The sequence below is a fragment of the Ambystoma mexicanum genome, chromosome 11 (genome assembly GCF_040938575.1).
Source record: "Ambystoma mexicanum isolate Mex_15411 chromosome 11, UKY_AmexF1_1, whole genome shotgun sequence".
In the NCBI taxonomy this organism is placed as follows: Eukaryota; Metazoa; Chordata; class Amphibia; order Caudata; family Ambystomatidae; genus Ambystoma; species Ambystoma mexicanum.
In genome coordinates, this window is record NC_090934.1 from 968,469,601 (window position 1) to 968,495,792 (window position 26,192).

The following is a 26,192-nucleotide window of genomic DNA, read 5'->3' on the forward strand; positions in this document are numbered from 1 at the left end:
GTAAACAGAGCTTGGCATTCCAATAACGTATAACACTATACATGCTTCATTCTCAGTTTTTATGTTCAAGATTTTCAGATGAAAAAACAGAGTCACTTGGAAGGATTGGGATTGATTCTCAATTTCACAAGAATTAGTGGAAAAAAGCAAAATAACATTTCAATTAAAGTTACCTGAGACAACGGTATATTAGCCATGTTGAAGTTTCAAATTGATGGCATCCAACATCATTGTCCACCTCCATGTTCAATAAATACGAATTACAACAAATCATGGACTAACAAAGATACTATTTATCAGGGCACTTTGTTGGAATGGATCATTCCAAATTGATGATAGACACAAACTATGGACCCTTTAAGTGCCAGGATATTATTGAAGTCTCTGCTAAAAGGACGAGCACACTCGTGCTTGGTACTTGAGGTTAAAACCTGTATATTCTACATGCATGTAGAACCTGAAAACAGAATAATCAAAGGTCTAACTTGTCAAAGCACCACAGATTATTATTGATATTAATGATAATGATGTTTAAAACTGGTAATAGGAATAAACAGGCTTCAAAAACTTACATAGGCTAAAATATCTGTTCTTTGAAGGTTTCCGAACTATACAGCTACAACCAAATAACGCACAAATAATGTTCTTAATAGTCACATTAATTAGAGATAATAATTTTTTAGGCCCCCATTTATAAAACATGTTTCAGTTGAATAACCAATTGATTTATGATCATTCCGCAAATGATTGTGGTGCATAATTTTAAAGAATTAACATTTGGTGAAGCAAATTCCTCATTACGGATGTAGGTGGTAATTTGTCAAACTAAATTAACTAGTTCATTGGGCCTCATTACGACTTTTGCGTAATGGGTTAACGGGCTCCGCTAATGGAGGTGGACCCGTTAAACCCATTATGCAAAATTACGAGGTCCCCTCGCGGGAACCGGTAAGGACGCCTGGTAAAACCAGACGTCGTTACCGGGTCCCGCGAGGGGACCAAGAAGCTAACAACGGGCCGGTCGTAATCGGGGGCTCAGATGGGAATGGGGAAGGTCCGGGCCCGGGTTCCCAGAGGGAGGAATTACCGGGCCCTCCAAACTCGAAATGGCCCGGCAATTCCCCATTATGAGAACCCGGACTCGGACCCGGTTTTGGTGGCAGCCATGCCGCCAATAGCAGCATGGCTACCGCCAAAGCCGTAATGAGGCCCATAGTCTTTGTCAGCTCATTCATTCATTTTGCTCTGTTAGAAGAAACACCCAACTTCCTTTCACTTTGTAATTACATGTCTCATCCTCTTTCTGTTTGCATAATTTCAATACTGACAAAATGTATATCTTCCATTTTCTTTCTTTTGTTGGTTCAGCCAGTGCAATGGTCGATGGTACACTTCATTTTGTTTCCGTATAGCGCTTAAATGTTCATAGATTTGCATTTAGTGTTTTTATCATATGTGCTTGCATGCACATAAAATCAAAATTACAAACATACTCTTGCAATGTATATATTGCTTGAGAACAGTTTTGGAAGCACAAAGATTAATAAACCCTTCAGCGGGGGCGTGGCCAGCATGCGAGCTCGGAAGACGTGAGTCCCGTGAGCTCCTCATGCTGCTGACAAAATCCTGACAACATTGTCCTGTCTGGCGGGTCGTAGCGACCTGAATTTTGAAGTATATTTGGCTAACTGTGAGAAGCAGCTCCGTGTGAAGTTTCGGCCTGCTAAACCTATGCCTTGTGGTTTTAAGGCGAGTAATAGTTTCAGCGCGTGAAGCGCGAAAAGCGCCTCCAAGATGGCCGCCTCAACGCGTCTCTGCTAACGGACAGAACCCCTTGGTGCCTGCAGTGGGGGAAATTGCCTGTGCCGTGTCGCAGTGAAACGGGACGAGCGGCAACTGCTACCTGTGAACGGCGGCTGATACGCAGCGTGCGGAGCCGACTCCCCGTGCCTGTCCGCTGGGGGAGAGGCGCGCTGTTGCTACGACCGGAGCCTCCCTGGATCCGGAGAGCGGGGACCTCCAGTGGCGGCCTGTGGGACCGGAGGAGCTGTGTGCCCGAGGAGCGGAGGTGAAGTCATCCTCGCCGGCTGGGAACCGGTGCTGCCTTTCGCACCGCGGGTGCCGGCGGTGGTAGCTGTGGAGAGCGGCGTCGGCCGCGATCGCTGTGGACTGCAGCCCTGGTGGCTGGAGGGGCGGAGGAGAGAGGGGTCCTCCCGACTGTGGCGGTTGGTGCTTTCTCCCTTCCCTGCACGGGGGACCCTTGTGTGGAGGCCGATCCCGGCGGGGTGGTGGCACTGCTGCTGGAACGCAGCGACAAACCCACCCGCTGACACTTGCGGGATTCACAAGCTATGTGCAAAACAATTGGCACCATTGACTGACTGAGCACTTATAACACGCCGTGGGAATAGAAGGCGCGGAGAAGCACACGCTGTGAGCCGCTGGCCCACGATCTGTATACGGGTTGGCAGCCAAGGCCTGGTGACGATCCCGTGGCAAGCCCTACCCTCCTCCCTGCGCTACCATGTGGAGAACGGTTTGTGGAGGGAGATCGGCGATTACACTGGAAACAACCCAGAGGCACAGCAAGTAAGTAGGCCCTCCCCCCACCCCTCTTAGACCCTCTCGAACTTCCTGAAAGATCAATACCCAGAGAAAGGGGGTGATCTCTCCATACGTAGGAGGAGGTGTGGGAAACGGAGGGGCCCTACAGCACAGTAGTGAGGGCTGGGCCCGGCTGAAGACTGGTGATACGCCGCGGGCCCGTCTCGTGTGGGTGTGGATGTCAGACCCATTAGGGAGGACACTTATAATCCCAGATGAGTGGCGTTCTGTAACACAAACCCCACCTACCGGCTACTCCCGGTGAGAGACAAGCCACAAACGCACTGCATAACGAAGGAGAGGCCACGGGGTAGAGGCGCCAGTGCGGATACCGACCCCAGCTGGAGGCCAGCGACTGCGCTGGGACTGTCCATGCGGAATTGATCCCTCCACCGCATCGCCAAACGCACACTGAGATGGGAAAAGACAGGCAAAAGAAAACATCAACCCAAAGCAGCATGGACCAATTTGCCGTCGCTGCCACACCGTCTCAGACGGGAGTGGTTGCACAACCGACCGCCCTGCTGGATGAAGCACCCCTCTCTTTACGAGACATCATGGCTGCCATCGCTAGCTCCCGCTCTGCCATGGAAATCAAGATGGATAGCTTCGCAGCGGATGTCTCCTTCCTGCGGCATGACTTACAGAAACTAACGTCCAGAACCGTTGAAGCCGAGCACCGTATTTCAGAAGCGGAAGACAACATCAGTGGGATAAACAGACAGCTGTCCCAAGCCATGTCCCGCTTAAAAACCCTGGAAACCAGAGTGGATGAAGGAGAAGGAAGGTCTCGTCGCAACAACGTCCGCATTTTGGGCCTGCCGGAAGGGGAGGAGGGGCCGTGTCTAGAGTTGTTCCTTGAACAGTGGTTGACTGACATTTTTGACCCCCACTCTTTCTCAAAATTTTTCTCTGTAGAGAGGGCCCACAGAATGCCATCGGGCAAACCGGCCCCAGGTACCCCGCCTCGGACAATAATAGCTAGATTTCTAAACTATCGCGACAGAGACGCTCTCCTGCAAATGTCACGCTCACATGGGTCAGTCACACACAATGGATCACGAATAGCCTTTTTCCCAGACTATACCCGGGAGTTGCAACGCGCAAGACAATCCTTTGAGCCACTTAAGAGGCAATTGGCGCAGATGAAAGTGAAATACGGCCTGCTTTTCCCAGCCCAACTCAAGATCTATCACAAGGGATCAACAGTTCATTTTACAGACCCGCAGGAGGCCTGGAGATGGGCCGAGGCTCATATCGAAGGAGATTGGTCCACAAGACCAGGAACAAGAAGAGGAAGACCCAGGCCTGGACCACAACGGGCCTCCCCAAGGAGAAATCTGGAACGAAACGAACAAGAGGCTCCAGAACCTGCTGCGGAACCGGTAGTGCACTGAACAAAGTAACATCATGCAGTGAAGAAACGGAATGCCCCACTAAACTATATGAATGCACTGTTGCTACACCACCAGCTGTAGCATGAGAACCACCCCACTATGCAAAACACTAACATTCGGCGCAAGCAAGAGGGGCCACCCCCCCTGAAAAGGACCCTCTCTTAAAACTTATTTAGAAGCTAGTTTGAGTTTGAGTTACTATTGGGCGACAGATGCTTCAGTTGGGGGTGAAGTATAGGGAGGGGGGAGTTGGGTATCTGTTTTTATGTTTAAAGGATGGACAAACTCGATGGAACCTCATAATACTCACGACACAGAATGTAGAACGAAATGGGCTGTTGTTCTATGCCACGGTACGCATGCACACAATGATCAGTATCAGCGGAGCACCGTCGCCACTTATCCACGAACGCTTAAATGAGCTCACAAGCCACTAAAACTCAGACTTTAAAACTCCTCACCTGGAACGTAAATGGTCTGGGAAGCAGTCTGAAAAGACGATTAGTGCGGCAACTTCTCAACAGACACAGCCCAGACATAGCTTTCTTAACTGAAACCCACCTAGCTGGCACAACCAATGCTCTATTCAAACGATCCAATTACCGTACGGCAATACAGGCAGGATTCACGATGGGAGCCAGAGGGGTAATAATCCTGATACACAAAAGACTTCCTTTCATACTCACGAGCACGAATCAAGACACTGGTGGCAGGTACACGTATGTCACGGGCACGCTATGGAACAAAACGATCTCCCTACTGGCGATCTATGCCCCACCTGCACTACAAGCCACACTGATAGCAGACATAACACCACTGCTTACGATGGACACTGCAGACATCCTGATCATGGGAGGAGACGTAATGGATAATGTTCGAGATCGCACACACCTGCGCAGTAGAGACCCGAATCGCCGGACTAACCTAGCCAGCTTTGTAGAAGCCTTTGGAATCGGAGACGTGTGGCGGGATCTCCACCCGGAAGGCAGGGAATTCTCCTACCACTCTCCTCTCCTACCACTCTGGGGTACATGCGTCCTAGTCACGCCTGGACTATAGGAACATAGGTTAGTTATGAGGTCTTGCTCCCAGTTGCTACCACTGGGAATAAGCATCGTACAGCAGGGTCCGACTTTGGCTGAATGAATGTAGGCTTTGTATCTGTGATAGTTTTTATACAGAGACCGATGCACATTTGCTGCTCATTTGTTATCTCTACACATATCTTGGAATGCATGATCTTGTACCTATGTTGCATATTTTAAGATTTACTCGGTTTAGTTTGCATTTTTTTCACCTTATGATGCTGCCAGATATGCGGGAGAAGTAGGCACTGGGTGTATTTTTACTGATACTTTGACGAAAAAGGCAAGGCTTTTTAGATAAAATGGTTTCTGTAAAAATGTTACCTTAATCTCTCTCTAGATATATAAAAGGGCAATGTGTGGATATGTATGTGTGTGTGTGTGTGTGTGTGTGTGTGTCTGTTCGTGTGTTCAGCATACTTCCCAACCTGCTACAAACCTGACATTTGGCATGTGGGTAGGTAGACAATGTAAAAGTATAAAATATAAATGTTTCTAATGTTGCCGTCTGCAATGCTTGGATATGTGTGTCTGTTTGAATGTTCACATAGTTCCTAACATGCTACAAATCTGAAATCTGGCATGTGGGTAGGCTCCATGGTGTAGACAGTGTAACAAGTATAAAATACACCTTTTTCAGATAATTTTTTAAAGCGGTCTGCAATGCTAACCCCTGCCATATGGCCCTTTGCGCCATATTTCTGATGTATTTCTACGATCATTGCTCCTGAATTTCAGCAGTTCATTGTTCCTAAACTTTCCACTTTCCACACTATCAGCATTCTAGATGGCATCAGCAGCACTCACTTTTGAAGTCATGCGAGTGACACAATATGATGATTCTGTGGTAATGCCGGGGACAGCTAACGGTGCAGGTCTCTTCAATAGTGTCTGCAATTACATTGTCCGTCACATTGTGGCAAATCTCTCATGATAATAACAGACACTTAATTTGCCACGGAAGTTGTAGAATGTATGCCATCTAAAGAGGACGAAGTGTACATGCTTCAGCCGTACACGTACGGGTAAGGCACTTCAAGCTTATACGCTTCAGCCATACACATACGGCACTTAATTGAGTTCGCTGCTGCCTTGGCTGTAGATCGGGACACCAATAATGTTGCTGTGCAATCTCAACACTCCAACTCAAAGTAGCTGGAACCGATTTATGGGATTCATGCTTTTCTCATGGTCAGCTTTATGTGGCCTGCTCCAGAGTTGGAAACAAAGACAATTTGTTCACACTAGCTCCTACAGGGAAGACTAGCAATATTGTCTCCAAAGAAGCATTGTTTACTTCATTAAATAAACTTCAATCTAGGACTGAAGCATGAATTACTGTGCGAAGTACGGGTACACTTGCTAGTACATAATATGGCCTTAAGGCTAACTGATTTAATGTATATGAACTGTACTGAATGTATATGAACTGTACTTTGTCAGTTTACATAATATTAGTATTGCTATCAATCTAACCTGTGAACCAGGGAATAGGCTGGTACAATTTTACAATGTGCATGCTTCTCCTAAAATGTCCTTATCAGGCATCCATTTGGATTGAATGATTAAATGAATATTTAGTGCTTGTATGTATGTTCTTTAGCTAATTATGCAAATGTGGGTGTGTACATTTTCCAAGTAATATTTGTATATATGTTTTAAAGTATCTATTATATCTGAAATAAAACTTGATGATGATGAAAACCCTTAGTTTGACAAACTCAGTAGGCCCATAATTTGGCAATCATAATATATTCTGAATGAATAATCTCACCACATTTTCAGTTTGACAGTCGCAGTGTACTCAGTCTCATACATTCCACTATATTTTATAATTCCCAATCTGAATATAATTCCAACCTTTTTCAATTTTATTTTTACGGAGACATTTCAATGGAATATGACAAGAACCTAAACAATACAGGTTCCTATCTGGCACAGTACAGCAGAGATCTGACAATTCATACAGTAATATGCCCCCCCCCAACATAAAACAGTACAGGCACAGGGCAAAACACAAGGGAGACACGCAGAGATAAGAGAAAAATTAGCATCAATCAACAAGCTCTTCGCATCCACTTTGGAGTAGTCCTGCAAGATTTAGACATACTTGACTTGCCGCCAATTTATTGAGTAATCGGCAACTCTACCTCTTCTAGTATACGCTTCCAATATTTCTGGTGTAATCCTGTTATATTCACAGTTTGCGAAATCCAGTCTACTCATAGTTTTATAGCCCCATATATTCCCAGTTTACACAATGCCAGTGTATTCCAGTATATTCCAAAGATCCAGAATACAACTGTATGCTCAGTTTGCAGAATTCCAGTTGATTCCTCTTTTGGCAGAGTACTCGCAAATTGACAACCCCAACATTTCCCATTTGACACAATCACACTACCCTCCCAGTTGAACAACCCCAGTGCATTTGCAGTGTTACAACCGAACCTCCTGCTAGGTTACACAATCCCAGGATATTCTGAATTTGTCAATCCTAGTATATTCTGGGGGTGCCAATCTCAGCATTTCTCCATTTTGGCAAACTCTGACTACACAGTTTTCACTTTGTTAATGTATTACAAGTTTGACAGCCTCAGTGTAGTTTGCCCACTACCCGTATGTTCCTATTGTGACCACTCCAGTACATGTACAGTTTGTCCTGCCACAGTATGTTCAGTTTGATAAACCATTATACTCTCAGTTTTATAACCCCAGTCGGACCCGTAGTTTGACAACCTCAATATGTTCCATTTTCATACTTTCAGTATACTTAACGTGCAGTATGCACAGCCAGCATTCTGCCAGATTGATGTTCCCAGTGATTTTCATAAAATACGAGCTGTTCCCGGCATAACGTACAACATTCTAGCATATCTTAAAGGTCAATATCGGTCAGTAATTCATAGGGTCACCACTTCTGTCCTTCTTATATATCGGAATTACCTCTGATCACTTCCAGGAAGGGGCTGTAGGTCCCTGTGACTTATTAATGGTGATTTAAAAGGCTAAATGTATCGGATGGAATGAGAGGTATGCGCGATATAAGAATAGTATCTAAGTTCCCTCGATCAAATGGGTCTCTATGATCCGCCTTTGTAGATGTTTAATTGTCAACCTTGTTCCATTGCAGAGCTCCCATGATTGCATAAGATTGCATAGTAGCATAATCACACCACCTACTTTCAGTCTTAGCTCGTGAGGAGGCATTTGTCCTATTGCATTTCACTCTTTAGAGATTGAAACGTTAAGCCAGTAATTAACTTTTCATTGACACTAGAACCACCATGCCCTGCATGGAGAGAAGTGGGGGTGGAAAGAAAAAACTTCTGAATGTTTGTGATAGTGGAAGGTGAAGGTGACTGTGTAGAACCGTGCTCATTCTGTTTGAAATAGTAGCTGTTTTTGAAGTGGGTGCGCTTTGCCATTGGGAGAGCAGAGGGCAGCCTAACACTGATAAATTGCATCAGCCGAGTACGGTAACATACCTAAGAATTTTATATATATGCATTTTCAAGGACATTTCATAAAAGCAGACAAATCCATTCATTTTGTAACAACGCCCAAGAACAATATCAAAAGGAAATGTATTTCAATCAGAAATATTAGCCAGTTTCCCCACCCCAAATATATATAATACATGTTTTGCACAAAAACAAACTTTACGGGCTTCTTTTCACCAGTTTTTTGTCATTCACACCTCTTGGTTAATCCCTTACGTGTTCCCAGGTTTTATAATGCCATTGCCAGAGGGGCATACTAATATATTGCACTGGCCACCCCTATGAGACGAACCTGATTCTCCTTACCTTTCTGGTAAGAGCACAGCTAATTGGAAGCTATTTTGAAATTCTTAGCTTCACGACGGAAATCTCGCCGCATCACACTTCCCACAGTGTGTGTACCAGACGTGTTCATTTGCACTTTCTCCACGTGCCAAACTACTGGCCTGCCTGTACAGTGATCGGCATTACCCTCCATAGTGCACCTCGAGGCTGCACTTCCAAGATGGCCGTTCCACACACCACCTCTATACCTGCAGCCTAACTTCCTCCTCGATTGGGCAAGCAGACACCGGATTGGCCCTCGGGTGCTACATTAGCACCAATCTGACGCTGGCAGACGAAGCCAGCCCGCCCTCACCAAGGCCAATGAACCAAGGCCATTTCCTGTCCCTAGCCTGTCCACTGCCGTACACGCCATCAGCCAGACATCCTGGTCTGATCATCACCCAACTGTGTTCCAGAACTACACTGCTGCAACAATCAGATCTTTTAAAAACATGACACACTAACTATACTCGGGTACGCCCCTCAAAATACTGTCTACAAGTTGATACGTACCCCCATCGACATCTGGAGTCCTCGAGTTTTTACAAGCCCGATTATCTAGCCTGCAGACTCTGCCGCCTGTAAGACTTCCTTAAACGTATCACCAATAAAATATGTGTCTCTCACTTCGCTCGACATTGATCGAGGCCTCTCTTTACCCAGATTCTTATGAGAACTCATGTCGTTCCATATCATGATAAGTTACACCACAATACTATACACACGTCAGCCGATTGATTAACACCCGAGGCACTAATTATATGTGCAAACTGTGCATTACTGCCCACTGCCATGGACTCGTAAATATAAGCTACCTCCTCATACCTTGGAAGATCGCTTACTGGCACACACATTGAGGCAAGTTTGTTGCTTCCTCGTCCGCTGTCTCCTATTAAGCTTTGTTGCATTAGCTCATGTAGAAATATCTGGCAAGATAGTTATTCTAATGCAACTGCCATTGGCTTTTATGACTGAACTGCCTGAATGTCGCTAAGCGCCAAAGGCAATGTACATGCTCACTCCCGTTTATCTCGGATGGCTGCTAAACGGTTCAGTTGTCTAATGATCCTCGCATGCATTATGAATGGTATACCTACTGTAGCATGGTGACTGTTATGTTTCTCATTTTAAAACCGAATCAGCCTACTCTTGCATTGTGAACATAAGGTCTCCCATGTAAAAATCGAACCAGCCTACTTCACATTGTGAAAGCTATGCAGCATAGTGACTATTATGCTTCCCATTTCAAAATCAAATCTGCTTGCTCTTGCATTGTGAATAGTAGGTCTCCCACTTGAAATTCGAATCAGCCTACTCTTACATCCTGATAGTTATACTTCCCTCTTGAAACCTAATCTGAAGCCTAAGCCGAATGCTACATTACCTTCTCACATTCTACAGTACTCCTACCCACTTCAAGGCAACTATGCTCGTTATCTGGCTACACCTCACCTCTTTAGCTATCTTATGCACTCGGAGCCTTCTCTTTATGTCTATGAGACTAGCCATTCTTCCAACACCACTTGTCAGCCACACTCCATCAAACATGGGAAAACCATTACCCGGCATGCCTCCAGCATCGCTAGCAGAAACCCCTGCCCTGCCATCTGGCAACCTGATCACCTCGAGTATGCAACCCTTCCTGAACACCCCTTGCAACACTGCCACAAGAAACACCAGACTTCGTGCCAGACTGCCGAAGCTATTTGAACCGCCTGCCTGGTCCTTGATTGACCGAAGCAGCCGAGCATCCACCATTTGAGACAAACCTTCACCGTAAAAACGACAAAACCTAATAACCCCACTCTCGGCACACCACAAACCCCCTGGATCAAAAACAATAAAAAGCCTAAACCTTACCCCAAACCTTACCCCAGTCAACATTTATCTGAAGTTACCACTAGCTCATCCCTCTTATATTCACCAAACAAGTAAACTCCATGGCCTCTGCCACTACATATACATGCAAACTTATCAGAGCAGGTAAACACTTCCTCTTTATAAACAGACGCATCACCCTAGCTAGTGCCCTAATCCTATTCAAACTGGATTATTGTAACTCCCTCTACATTGACGCTAACCTACATCATCAAAACAAATACTCCAGAACAACGCCCTTAGAGCCGCCCTAAACATCACCAAAAAAGAACACACCTCAGCATGGAGAAGACAATATAACAGGCTATCCACCAGCGATAAAATAAAGTTGAAAACGGCCTCTCTCACACACAAATGCTTAACAATGCAGCGCCTCAATACCTCATTGAGGGAATCAATAGGAAAGCCTTGTGCAGCCCTACTAGAACACCGAACACTAACTGCCTTTCTGTGCCGAGATTCAAACTCTCCAAAGCCAGCGGCGGCAGCTTCTCAGTGAAGGCAGCGCTGCTTTGGAACTCCCTACCCCATCCTCTTCGAGCTGACCAAACCGACATTAAATTTAGGCAGAACCTCACTAAGTGGCTCAAAGACTCTGACCAGTAACTGGCTACCAGATAATGAATATCGCAACCATCAAACCTTCCCACCTCCTGCCCCTCTAACTTAGAACCACCTTGTATATATAAAACACATACTATGTGCACACTTGTATTATATTATTTAAAATCTGCCTTACTGTCTCATCATTACATACTTTATGTAACCCTATCTTCTATGTATCCATTCGATGTCTGTAATTTTTACTCATTGTACCTTACCTGTATGTAAGTAAGCTGTAAGCCTTCTTGTACCCTTGCGCCCTGATACCTTCGGGTCTGGCGCGCATTACAAACAAACAAAACCCAATATACTTCCAATTTAACAACCTCATTATATTTGTTTGCCCCAATCCAATGCATTCCAAATTTGACAATCATGTTGTACGTCCAGTTTCACAATTCCCAATATGGTAAACACAGTCTAATTGCAGGTTGAAATCCCCAAAATAATCCTTTTTTGCACATTTCAAATGTATTCCCAGTTTGCATGCATGCAGGAATTTAGAAATTGGTGTTGAAAGCACACAAAAAATAAAAAATTAACATTTACTACAAGTGAGAACGCTGAAAGTTGCAACAGATTTGGGAAAGAGAATGAACAACTGTGGAGCGGTAAGGTTTCTGAATTTCGAACCTGAACGTTTATGTACTAATCCTGCTTATAGCACTTCACCTAAATATCACTGCCATCCTCTGAGTGTGCAGGAGGGGATTTCTTGCTGCTTGATATAGTTGCACCTAATGGAATGAAAGGAATAGATTGACTTACTGAATGAAAAATTGACAAGAGAACCCCTAAATAGTAGGCATATCTCTATCTGATGTTATCAGCAATTGTGTGAAACCGAGTTTCAACTAAATAACTAATAGGCTTGATCTTAGAATCCCAGCATGCCCTGTTAGGACATGGGCCATGCAAGGAGGCCAGGCACAGCTCAGGTTAATTACCTTTAGTCAATTTGAAGCTCTTGCACAGTTCCTGCTCCAACATAGGCTTACTCCCTTCAAATAGAGTGATAATCCCTGCCACCTACCCAGATCATAGTTACCTGTCTAAAGCCTTTGTGCACTGGATGTCTTCCTACTCCTTCCTAAAGGGGTTTGTATTTTTCCCTCCTCCTTTTAGAATGTTCCTCTCTTCTTGCCACCTCTTGATGTAAAATAGCTCCTCCTGCATCAACATCCCTCTCTTCCTGTAACCCCCATATGTTACTTTCTTCTCCATATCTCATGCTACTACCTCTCTCCTCGTCCCCACCTTATCTCAACTCCTTCCTCTGCTGCAAAAATCTCCTTCCGCCTTTTCTCTTCTGCTCACTTTCTGTTTCCCTCTCCATCCTCAAGTTCTCTCCAAAAACGTGTTGCACCTGTCTGTAACACTAGATGCAAATCCCGCTGCTAGCAAGGACTTTTTAGGTAGTTATCCCCTCACCCTGGGCCAGGCACACCACAAGAACATGAACCTGGAGTTTGTTATGGTTTCTTTATCAGGATAAGCTGATGACATTTGGCTACACTTTTCAAGGGGTTTTCGTTTAAGAAAGTGTGTGCATTGCACTCTATGGACCAAACTTGTAAAAATCTGTCTGCCACCTTTATTTCCAGTTGTGGTTTGCTCATATGTATCAAAGTGGCAGCTCTGTGTTGTACATCGTCAATCACGTCCTACTAAGGTGTCCTTCCCCAGCTGCTCCTGTGCTGATGCCTCAACGATGATGGACATTTTATTTGCTCTGCATCTCACAGAGAGCTCACAGATAAGTACAATTATCGCTGGGGGACTTTGAGCGAAAGTCTTTCACTTGCACAGTAAGAGAAACAGTTTCTGAACCAGACATTGGGAATTTAGGGAATGTATCTGTCAGTAGACAGTAGACCTAGGGCTCCGCTAGTGGATCGTATGGTGGGGTAAGTCATCACACAGCATGTAGAGACACCCAGCCCTGCTTTGTCACACCACTATCCATCCCAACCGATAGGCAAAGGACTTTGTCACATATTGCCCCGTCTCCCTTGCTGCTCTCAGCCCGTGTTTGTGCAAAGGATGATCTTCTAGAGTTCCCAATTCAGCTATGGCTTGTCCTAAAAAGCCTCAGGGTCATTCTCTCTTCACATTGGGTTCATCACTAGAATCAACCACTGCTTTATGTCCGGTCCTTGTCCGATTATCAACAACTGGAGGTTTCGTTTGAGTATCACAGAACCAGTCATCAAAATGCTGTAGGTGCATGATGATGATAACCTCCTTTAATAATCCAGGTAGCAATGCCACCACAGTTTGGAAGGACTCTGACCCCACAACAATTGTCCCAAATCCTTGGTCTATACCTCCTGTTCTCCATGTATGCATCTAATAGGGAGTAGGTGGTTGGGCAAAAGTTGCTCTGGGTAGATCATATTGGAAATGGAATGGACAGCCATCTGCCAACTTCCAGAGTGGAACAGTGTCTGAATGGGCTGATCCTCCAAGAGGAACGACATATATTTCCTTCCTGCCCTTCCTTGAGCTAAGATCTCAGCATTGGCTTCTGTCTCAATCAGTATCTGTATACCGGCACTATCCACTAATCTTACCCTTCTCCTCCTAGCAGAGAGTGAGAGGTAGATCTCTTTCCTCAGCAGGAGCTTCCCTCTGCAATGGCCTCCCTGGCCCCCTCAGACTTCAGCCGGACCTTCTCAAATTCCAGTAACTTCTCAAGATTTTCTCCTCCTCCCCTCTCCACCTCCCTTGCTAATTGTCCCTCTGCTGCTGCGACTGGTGCCTGGTTCCTTCTGAGTCTTACTGGGGCCAGGTCCCCCTTGAACAGTCACCCCTAGGGCCACCTTTCGCTCTTGCCCATAGACACCCTTCCCTGACTAGTCTGGATCTAGTCTCCCCCTGTTCATCACACTCAGCTTTCCCTCTCTCCCTTTCCCCTGGCACTTTGCCCTCAGTGGCTCCCCTTAGCACTTGCTCAACCTCCCGTCCCCCCTGGGCCACCCACTCCCACACTTCTACCCCTTCCCCCTTCCCAGCCCTTCCACTCCTCCTTAAACCCCTGCCCTTTTTATCTCTACACTTGCACGGTAAGAATATCACGACCGTTACTGTTGTTTTTCTCCTATGCCCCCACCTCCCCACATCATTTTTGTCTTGTGGTCGCCTGGTAACACTTGTGTATAGGAGTCACACAAATGTCCAATAACAAGATTAAAATAGATCAGATAAGACACAATACCTTGTGTCCATCAGTTTTGGAAGAATAGCCATGGGGGCTAGCCTAGCCAATTGTCTTAGCTTTCTGCTGTATTGCAGCGAATTGCAAGTTTCCCTGTAGTGGCAAAGGAGGTATTTTAATTTTGAGTTATGCCTAGTCAGCTAGGAGGATTCCCACTCATCCTAGATTCTTCTAATCCACTCCCAGGTCTGTTGTGTTGTTGGGATAGGTCCCCTTTTTCATGGTAGAGTTTGATTTTCAAAGGGGCATCTCAGCAAGCACCAGTCTCCACTGTTGCACATGTTGATCCCCAGTGGCTTTCTGGGTCACCTGTTCCAGGGACTGCTGATGTATTTGCCTGAGTGGTCTTTATAAGTAAGGAGATATGGAGTTCTGGAGTTGTTCCAAAACCGGGCAATCTTTTTGTCCTCCAAAGTCATACTCTTATCCACTTTTCTAAAACATTCTGGATCCTACACAATTTGGTGAGGTGGTTCCTGTGGTAACAGCCTGACTTCCCATACTTTAGGACATTGATTTTCCTTTCCAAATCCTGGTCTTTACAAAATACCGTCCCTGAGAATATCGCACTTGGCTTGATCTCCATTTAGACTCTTATATATGCCTACTCAGCAGGGGCGTAATATACTACAGCTAAGAGGTTTGGAAGACATGGGGCCTGGGTGTTCAGCTGACCCTAAACCACCAGCTCTCCTACTACCAACGTATTTGCTTCTGTCTCCAAGGTTTCAGAGCCCACGTCTCTACCCGATGCTGTTACAGCTCCTTAGCTTGCTGCTGCCTGGTCCATTTCTGGAGGGGATTCGACTTCTGAAGCAGTTACACATTTTAATCTTTTTTTTTTAACTAGGGAGTGTTTCGGTATGTAAATGTTTTCATGGGGTGAGTGTAAACCAGGTGAGGGGGGACTTCCCACAGTCTGATAATTTTGGTCCCACTAATGGTCCAGCATGGTCCTAAGTCCGAGTCCTGGGTTTTCTGTGATCTTCTATGTCTGTGGGTAAGTACTAGCCCTTATCCTTGTATTTCGCTTGGGAGAAATGAGTGGTCATCTGGATCACCAATAAGACAGTACCTCTAGGTCACTCTCAACACTGTAAATGGTAGAAAGGTGAAGGTCGATTTTAGGTTCATTTCAGGTCAGTTTCATCCCTGGTCTCATCTTCAGGTTGGCAGGGAAATGATAGATCACAGGTTTCTGGGAGGTTATTATCAGACTTCCAACTCCCCAGAGAGTATGGGTTTGCCCTCAGAACTATTCCCTAATTAAAAGCTAGGAGGAGGACGTCAGAAGACCAGATTGTTATACTAAAACAGTGGGGTAGATTAAATTATCTAGGTCAGAGAATCCCACTCTGCCACCCTATGTCATGACATAAATATTGGTCAAAAGTGAAGGTCTGATACATCTGAGATTAATAACCATTAGTTTACGTTGGGTTCTTACACCGTGGGGGGACAAATAAGACAAGGGGCACACACATTTATAAAGACGAGGCTCCAATGCATTGTTGCCCCTCCTAGGTTTTTCCCATTTTCTTTCTCACCACAAAGTCTGTCAAATCATGGGCCTCCTCCAGCTGGCAAGTTCTAGGTTCTTGAGCCTTTCCCAGATCCATTGCCCCAAACCACATCTTAACGTTTTCAGGATAGCATCCCTTCAGATGATGAAAGCAAAAGCGATCAACAAATCTTTATTTAAGTTTCTCAGTCTTTCTGGGCTATCATGATGTAGCTTCCTGTCTGTTTATTGCAAGTAGGATATGATCACCTTCTGTGTTCTGCACACATTATTGGACCTTTGCCCACAAGCCAACGTAGAATTTGAGCTTGTCAGTTACTCTGAGGTGTTGCCAAGGGGGGGGGGGGGTCCTTCCCTGGCATTCCCATGCCTTCTGTCAGACAGCGCACAGCACTGCAGCCCATATTCATGCAGGCCACAGAGTAATACAAGTATCCAAAACAGTAATCATTTTGTTTATCTTGTATTATTGTGTTTGGTTTATTTGAGTAAAGCTTTTACAATTACAAAACATCTCCATTACACAACCACAAAGTTCCCTTCATGTCCTCTTCTTTAAAACCTTATCCTGTCACTTTATAAAAAAATACATCCTACAAATTTCATACCAGCTAGTACCAGGCTTACCCGCCCCCCCCATTAAAAACATTTCCCACCATTCCCCAGTTGATAATGATTTCGACTGATCAATGAAAACTCCCAAATAGCGGTACCTTAGCTATGTCAGATCTCTGCATGTCACCATCAGATGGAATAGTGATTCAGTAGCCCCATCTTCTCCACAATGTCTGCAAACTGCATCCATTTCCCTCATTTGTTTCCTCATCAGCTAGACCTCTCTTGACGGCAGCATAATGAGGCGTGTCCTCATAAATAGATCCCGATAGTGGCCCATGGGAAACTTTTACAGATACCTGGGGATTTGGTTTAGCAGCTTATTCCCACGATCTAGTCCGAAGGCTAGTTTATTATAAATTCTTGAGTAAGGATCCAGTCCCTCTTGCAGTTTCCTTTTTCCCTTCATCGGGTTCCCTGTCAACATTTCTAGGGGAATATCACTGTGCCTGAGTATGGCCACACATTTCTCCTTCCAAATCCACACCCATTTATCTGCCGATTGTTGGTCATTTTCTCTCAGAATTTCAAATGGAGGAATATTATTACAGGTCACACATTTCCCAAACAGTTATATTGTCTTCTGTGTTACAATTGACTCCATCGATTGAAGCCCCAGCTCAAATTGGATGGCCGCCACTGGCAGGGAGTTTGATAGTCTTAGGACCTTTCACCAAAAATGGCCTTCAAAAAGGTCCAAGGCTCAGCATACCTTCTGCCGCAAATGTTAGAATCTGCACTGCATTTTGTTTATAAAAGGCAATCATAGGGAGCATTGAGAAGGTCCCATATCTCCTATTCAGTTCTCTTCCCTGTGCTGCTAGCTATATAGTTTTGGTCCAGAGTTTCCTACGATGCGCCTGGTCATTGACATTCCTATTTACTACCCCTCCCAGGTGTTTTCTTTGAGTTGACGACATTACTAGGACCTTAGATTTTTTTAGCATTTACGTGGAGTACATTTGCCTCCAAATACAGTTGGAAGGCGGTCAGCCAGCGCTGCAACCATACTTGCGTTTGGTCAATGAAGACCAAATCGTCACATATAGGACCCATGGCACCTGAGTGCCATTAATTCTCAGGGGGAAAGCCCGGACAGACTTCAGTGTGTCCCAGATCAGCCATGTATTGATTGAACAGAAATGGGGCTAGCGAGCAGCCTTGCTTAAGTCCCCTTAATGTAAGAATCTTTCTGAAAGGGTGCCCTGTGGCGACAGTCTCACCTGAATTGAGGTATCCGTCTATAGAGCCCTGACTGCTTCCACCAGAATAACAGTAATAGTGCATAGAAGAGGATGTCAGGTAGATGCTGTTGGGACAGGACAGTTACTATCAGCAGAGGTTTGTTAGCAGAAGCAGACAGACAGAGATGAGCGGAAACCATCCATTGATAGTCTGCAAACTGTTACAGCATGTTAGCTAATAAAAGTAAAGACATGGAAGGCCTGGGTGATGGGTAGCATCTGCCCCCTGCTTGGCCTCGCTGAAGCAATGCTTTCTGATAGTGATGTTGATGTTGCTCTCCTGCTCCGATTTGGTATGCACTACTAACACCCTCAACTCTACTTGGAGCCAGCTATGAGAGACAGGGAGGAGATGCTTGGGTTCTCTAACTTAACAACCACTTCTAGTTCATATGTTTGGTATGTGTGTGAAGCAGAGCCACCCCAAGCCCTCCGTCTCCCTGTGCGAATAATCCTGCATTCAGATCTTGTAAAGTCAAGTCTTCCAGGGAGTATCTTTAAACACAACCTTAATGGAATGATGGTACCAGAGGAAGAACAGACAAAGAGGCCAAGCTTTTATAGACACTATATTTACAATCTAGAGATGCTGGCAGAGCCCCTGTTTTTTTCAGGGTTTTTCATTACATGGTAGAGTGAGGCCTGCGTATGGTTTGAGAGAGGCTTTCAAGTTCTATTTACAGCTTTATGCCGTTGAAGGACCACAGATGGAGTGCTGGCTTCACATTCAGCTGTGGGATTAGGCTGCATACCTTGTCTGAGATTTTAGAGTGTACGTTTGGTTCCTGGCAAGGCAGAATCTGATTGCTTTTACAGATGGTAAAGGCATTCACACAGAGGGGGCATGTACAATAACACAAAGATTAGAACAATTGGTCAGCCAGTTCATGAGGGTAGAAATACAGTGGGACATATACTAGGGACAAAATGAACAGAAAAAAATATAAAAAGAAAACTGGTGACTTACAAAGGTAGCATTAACCTAAGGGAGCAAGCGCTTCAAACTAAAAAGAAGCACTATATAAATATATAGAATTACATTATCAGGGATCACTGGAGGCAGTGGTGTGGTCAGGTAGGAAGGAGGGGGAGCGCCTTCTTTAGAAAATAAGTGAAGTTTAAGCCATGCTTTGAAGAGATCCACAGTTGGGCAGGCTTTCATTGTTATAGGCAGTGGGTTCCTGTGGAGCGGAGGGAGAAAGGAGAAAGTGCAGAAGTGAAAGGAGTCACAGGAAGGGTACGGGATAGTGAGGTTCAGTGCAGAGGAGCATTGGAGGGAATGAGATGGAGATTAAACTGCGATACAACAAGATATGTACTGAGGAGCAAGACCATTGATAGCTTTTTAGACTAGGAGAAGGAACATAAAAAGAGAGCAGTTGTGCATGGAGAGCTAACCAGCATGTTGTCCCTAAGTAAAAGTGGGGGAGGATTTAGGTAGGTTGTAGAAAGGGCAGGTAGCAAAGTTGAGGATGTTGTCTAGAGGGAGGAACGTGTAGAGAGGAAGGCCAATAAGTAGGCTTGAGCATAGTCAAGTTTGAGCATGAGAGTGGAGATTATGTAGAGTGGTTACTAATAAAAGGACACGTTTACGAATGTTGATGAGGTTAATACGAGCAGCAGAGGCAGTGATACATTGTTGCAGTCAGGGTTGCTATCAAAGAGGGCCCCACGATTGTGAGCTATGAGCAAGGGAGCAAGAAGATCAGGTGGGAAGAAGCTAAGACTGGTCTGATCGTGGGGGAACGCCAACAGGGAGAGGGGTGGGTTCAGAGGTTTGCAAGTTGCAAAAGATTTTAAAGGATTGATCTTGCAGGTAGTAGGCAAGAGCAAATCCACAAAACCTAAGGTCCTGGAGAGTGAGGAGAAGAGAGGAGTGATCAGCAGTGACAAAAGCTTCAGAAAGGTCAAAAACTATGAATATAGAAGAGCATTTAGAGTGGTATTAGAGACAAAATTGGAGTCTATGCATGAATACAGTCTCGTGGAGTGTATGCTATGGAAGCCAGATTGAAGTGGATCTCCTAGGCCATTATCCTTAAGGTACTTAGTGATCTAGTCAAAGACCACCCGCTAAATGACTTTTTAATAATGAAGAAGGAGAGAAACTGTGCGATAGTTTGCTGTGACAGTTAGATCAGCAGATGGTTTCTTTAATAGAGTAAGACAGTTGCAGATTTGAAGGAGGCAAGGAAGAGTCCAGCAGAGACAGGAGTTCAGAGATATCTGGGCAAGTGACTGAGACTAACTTTGACCATTTGTGGAGCAAAAGGGTCAATAGGAGTGCAAGATGGGTTGGCACTGTGAAGGATGGGTGTTAATTTGATAGTAAAGTCAGGGGAGAAGTAGTTGAGAGTAGAAGAGGTAGGGTCGGAGGTGGTGGACAGAAGGAGGGTTGGGAAGGGGAGAAAGTAGGGTTGTGAGAGGACTATGAGTTTTAGAGGAAAAGTAGAGAGCAAAATCATTAGTAGAAACGGAGGAGCCAATAGATATTGACTTATAAAGTGTGCGTAAAGATTGGAGTGTAGACAAAGGTTTGCGGAGGTGATTGCAACGGGAAGAGATTAGGTTTGTGACATAGGAGTCCAGTGTAGAGGTTAGGTAAGCTTGGGAATTGTTGCAGGTTAGGAATAGGGTAGGTGTCCATAATTCACACCAGCACAATAGGTCATGGCACATGTTTGTTTTGATGGTCTGGATTTCAGAGGTGATCCAAGGCTGATGATGGGACTGTGTGAATAATTGAGCACGATAGCATTGGTCAAATGTGCATAGTCAGAGAAAGTTGTGTCAATGGAAGAGGCATGATTAGGGGAAAGAGACATGACAGAGGTCCCCACATAATCACGGGAAGGGACAAGAGAGTCTGCCTGTAATTTATTTACTCTTAGTCATTGAAGAGGGAAGACGAGAAGTACAAGGTGGCGGGCCTGAGATATTAAAGCAGACAATGTAGTGATCAGAGAGAGTGGGGTCAATAAAGAGGTCAGAGGAGGAGAGCCAAGTTGAGAAAAAGACAAGACCACGAGAGTTCCCAACAGAGCAGGTAGGCTGGTTGTGAAGGGAGTAGAGGAGAGGTTAGATAGAAGGTAGTTAAGTTTGAGGCAGGTAGCTGCAGAAGGCATGGGCAGGTTAAGCCCCCCACCCCAAGCATGACAATGGTGATGTTGGTAGGAAGTGACTCAAGGAGAAGAAGGTCCGTGAAGTAGTTGAGAGGACCAGGGAGTTGATAGAGAGCAAGAGGAGTCAGAGGGAGGTGTTCAATAGTGGCGTATTCAAAAGAGGAAGAGATTATGTCAAACAGGAGTAGAGGGGCAATGTTGAGGGCCTTATTGATAAGAAACCCCACTCCACCGCCCTTCCCAATGGACCAGGGGGAGTGGGAGAAAGTTGCAGAGGCAGCGTAGAGAGCTGCTAACGTGGCAGAGACATGAGGGAAGATCCAGTTTTCTGTGATAGCAAGAAGAGAAATTTGCGGGTGATAAGAGTACTCAGTGATGTAGGTAGACTTGGTTTTTGGACCCTCTGTAACACATAAAAGGGTAATAGGATGTGGGGAGAAGAGCAAATGTGCTGTAGTTGAGGGAGTTAGATGAGTTTAGAGATCATCTGGAGAATGGTAGTGTCTTATTTGAGGGGTGCAGGTGGGAAGGAGATAGTTGAGGAGGGCAGAGAATGGTGTAGAAGTTAGATCAAGTTGAGACTTAAGACTATGAGAGAAGGGAAGAAGAAGAGGAGATGGAGGAATGGAGCGAAGTGAAGATTCATGATGCAGGGTAGAAGAAATAGAAAAGTGAACATAAAGAAGAAAGGGTGCAGTCCAAGAGAGAGAGGGGGAGGGGTAGGTAGGTCCGTGAAAAGGGAAGGGTGGATGGCTGTGAAGAAGCTGGTGTAAGTTTTGAGTTGGGCTTGAATAACCAAAAGACAATTAACAGGCCCAAAACAGTAATGTGCCTTGGTTCTATAAGGTAGCAGAAACTATGTAAGGTAGCAGAAACTATGCAGTGAATGCAAAGTCAATGGTTGAAAGGATCCATATGCATGAACGCAGGAGTCAGGTAAAGGGTGAGTTTGGAGAAGTCCTAGCTTGAGCAGGTTTTCTGGTCCAGGGCCCTTTCGAGCACTAGCAGGCCCAAACAGGGAGTTGCCTTTTGCTGCTTTTGTGCCTTGGCTGCAGATGCTGGGCTGCATGCCCAGGACAGACTGAATAAAGGCGGATGTGCGTCATATGACCCTCTGGGTGCCAATCACAGCGCTGTGTTGGCTTCCAGACTTGCAAGCAGAGTCCTGTGTTTTGGAGGTTTGTTTAGCAGACAGGTCCCTCAGATGGTGCACAGTGTCCTCTGGCAAACCATCACGTGGCCATTTTGATAATACCACATCCTACTGCAATTCTGATGTTTCATAGCTGTGTAAATATTTAGTGTTACCATCAAATAACATAATTTAGAGGTTGGTGGTAATTCCATTTCAGAATATGTAAACCGAGCTTAACCAGGGTGTGATTCCTAGTAACCATGAACATTGTCCATGGAACCTCTCCATGACTTTAGGTCGGCTCCCATTGCATCTTTGAGTAATGGGTGGACCCATGAAACAATAGGTCCATAAAAAGCTATTTCTAACTACAACCGAATGAATTATTTCTTGGACTGACACACAGAGAAGCAATCCATTTTAAGAACAAGACTACATCATATGTTTCTCCCTGTTAAATGTACCAAATCCACCCCGATTGTTCAACTTATTTTTGTATTTGCATTTGTATTTACCACCGTCAGATTCTTATGAGCCCCATTTCTTTTGAATGAATTCACAATTTGATGGTATTTCAAGACAAACGGGTCTACATGAACGTGCCATATAGGTTTTCCTAAAAAAAAAAACAAATCTACAATATTTCAAAGGCGTGAAATGCCTAGTTATAACTGATCTTCTGGCCTGAACCTACGGAACACATCTCACCTGCCCTCGGAGATCTACGATGTCTCCCTGTTGTTGCTGTGGTAGAGCCTAATATTGTCATTTATTCTTAAGGTGATAAATTGTTGGGCACCTACATGTCTGGCATCACTCTGAAACCCTCATTAGCTTGTTTAGGAGATTTCCCCATGAACATTGTGATGGCTTCTCATGTCAATCCTGGGGGATTCTCCTTATGATGCACACGCCACAGATGCAGATCAGGAGTTCCCTGCATGCAGCTGGAGAATCTGTCTTTTATCTCTCTGGCTTCCAGCCATTATTCAGAGGGGGGTGAAAATAAGGGCAAATGCCTCTCCTTTCCATACAACCCGCTCATATGCACAGTAGTCCTCCTACCACTCCAGGATATCAATTTGTGAGGTGCAAAATGCTTTTGCCAAGCGGCTACGTTAGTTCCTTTGGAATGGCTGGTCTGGAAACAGACGTATCATGTGGACGGATCAGGCCGCAGTGCCCCAAAGTCACACCATACCTAGAACCCCAGAGACAGGAATTAATGCCCCCACCCACACTGCTCCTAATTAAAGGTTCTGGTAACCACTGAAACACATTGTCGCTTTCACATATGTAGGCAGCCATTTACAAATAAATGGAACCAATTGCCAGTGTCTGGTGTCCTAAAATCAGTGAATCCTACATTCAGAAGGTTTTAAGTACATATTTTCACATAACGTTTTGGAATACCCCCACCCCGTACCACGGAATCTAGTGCTGTTCTCAGAATCTACTAAACAAAACCTCATTCTCTTACTCATAGCTACCTTACGGAGTAAATTAAAAGCTTTTCTGTCTGTTTTTCATACAAAGATGCAAGCGCATGTACAAAAGGTGCTCCACATTTGCACAATTATGACCTGTTTGCAGGAATTCACCATATAATTTACCTACAACACACAATATAGTTCATGGAGCATTACATTTTCCATACTACCCATAACTTTAAAACTGGCTGGAGCATATCATGAAAGCACAAAAGCAAAGTGTAATGCTTTTTCGCCTTTGCTTTGGGTTCCAACTCATTTTTCTGTTGACCCAAGATGGAGGAGGATCCCAAGAGGAGTTAACATGGCTGCCCTGCTTTCCTGCTCCGTCTTGTGGAAGCTCTTCATCTGGAATCCACCTCGTATGAGCACCGGCTAAAGAGCAGGCAGATTGCATAGGGATCCATTAGTAAATGCTGCCTGCAAAGCTTAATTTGCAGGTGCATTTAATTTGGTTAAAGTAGGGGGTAAATGTAAAGAGTAAAGGAAATGTTGCCTTGATTTCAGGTTTACTTTTGCAATCTGCCTTGCAGAGGAAAATAATAGCATGCAAATGGTCCAACAGCACCTAAGTGCAAGCATTGCTGGTCCCCGGCATTCAATTTGCATTTATTTGAAAATGACCACAATGCATTTTTGCTAGAGGTCAGTTTACCTCGGACGAACCCTAGCATCATTTAACACACCGGGGCTCATGTTTGAACTCCCCATAAAAACCCGGCGAGTACTCGTCACGTTGTGACTGTTGCGTACACAGGTCTGCACTGTGTCATGTTCCTCATGTGTATGTCGGAGTGGAAAAGGGGAATGTAAACAGGCTGTGTACACGCTTGTGCCCCACACTTTTGCACTCCGCTGTGCATGTATGCCTGGTAGGCAGCATTTACAATAGATTCCTATGTAGTTGGCCTGCTTTTTGCTGGTGTAAAAAGCAGACAGATTCCATAGGAATCCACAGCATTTGCGCAGCTTGAAAATCCATGCTGCCTCAAATGCTGCAGTGTTTGTATAGGAGAGTGGAAAGGTCAGTGAAATGATCTGCCCCCCCAAAAGAGTGAAAATGAGTCCTGACGGCAATCTAATGTATACAATCCTTACACGAGGTTTTTCACATCTGATTTCTGTTATGGCTCATTTAAAATTGGCTCTGTGGTCATTTTTTAAAACTTTATCAATTATTGCACGAATGGGATCTGTTACGTTTGCATCAAACCGGAAAAAGTTCCCCTCTGTGCACTTTTCGTCATTTGCACTACGAATTGCCACAAGAATGAGTAAAAACAAGTCCAATCTCCTTTACTGTTTTTTGCACTGTGTAAATGGCGTAAATACTGCTTGCCATTTACACATGGCAGGCAGCATTAATGAAGGAGTACTGTGGAATCCGCCTGCTTTTTACCAGATCGAAAAAGCAGGCGGCCTACATGGGGATCCCCAGTGGTAGAAATGGAAAAAATGTGGTGGGGGATCCCACAACACAAGGGCCGGGGTGGGGGAGGACTTTGGGGGCGGTGCCCGGGGGGCGTGGTCTAGAGGGGGCGGGGCTCGTAGTGGACATCCAGCAATGCTGGAATACCTTAAAAAAAAACGCCCGCGACGGCAGCATTGCCTTTACCACCAGCTTTGGCACTGGTGTGTAATGCACAATGCTCGCTACATGTACAACTGCATTGTGCATTACATTACACACCAGTGCCAAAGCCGCGGTAAAAGGCAATTCTGCCGTCGCGTGCTTTAATAAAAAATGTTATTAAACTATTCCAGCGCCGTTCATGGTCTTGGGCGGCTGACTCTGGCCGGATCCTGAGATCCGGCTCCATATCTGGTGCCGGATCTCAGATCCGCCGAGAGCCGGCCCAATGGCCAGCACTGGGGATCCCAAGCCTTACCACTGTCATCGAAAGCAAATGCGGGTCAATGCATGCAGAACTATAGGGCCCAGCAGATAGAGGTATCTGAAGTCGAAATTCAACTCTCTGCGCCCGCTCCTCGTACGCATGCTTTCCGCATGATGCCAGAAGGAAAGTGACCTTGACTGAAATCTAGACCTGTTTGAGTGCAAATCGATTATTTCTCTGCCTTTATTTTCAAATGTGCATTGCGCCTCTGTGATCCTGAGTTTCATTTACTTTATCTTGTACCTTTGTATTTTCAGATGGAAGAAGATATGCAAGCGAAAACGAAGAGGAATTCTACAAGTTTGACTTGGCTGACTGGACAAACTATATTAAAAGTATGGTAACACATACAATTGGTAGCATCACCTCTATTTTACTTTGTCATATTAAATACGCAGTGATACTAAAAGGAGTGACCTAATCTGAAGTCACAGTTTCCGGGTTCTAACTGTAGGCGGGTGAGCTTTTCACTAGAAGAAGTGAGGCGTAATGACGAGATTGCTTCCATTTTGTTACAAAAGCATATCACCAAGAGCAGTGACAATCTAAGTATCT

General features: G+C 45.0%; 1 protein-coding gene across 1 annotated transcript in view; it reads left to right on the forward strand.

The window, feature by feature from the left end:
* The window catches only part of LOC138504803 (spexin prohormone 2-like), a 157,318-nt gene that overhangs the window by 48,948 nt on the left and 82,178 nt on the right, over window positions 1–26,192 (forward strand). The window contains exon 4 of the mRNA XM_069625268.1: window positions 25,895–25,972. Within this exon, the coding sequence (XP_069481369.1) occupies window positions 25,895–25,972 (78 nt within the window). The remainder of the gene's footprint in view (window positions 1–25,894; window positions 25,973–26,192) is intronic.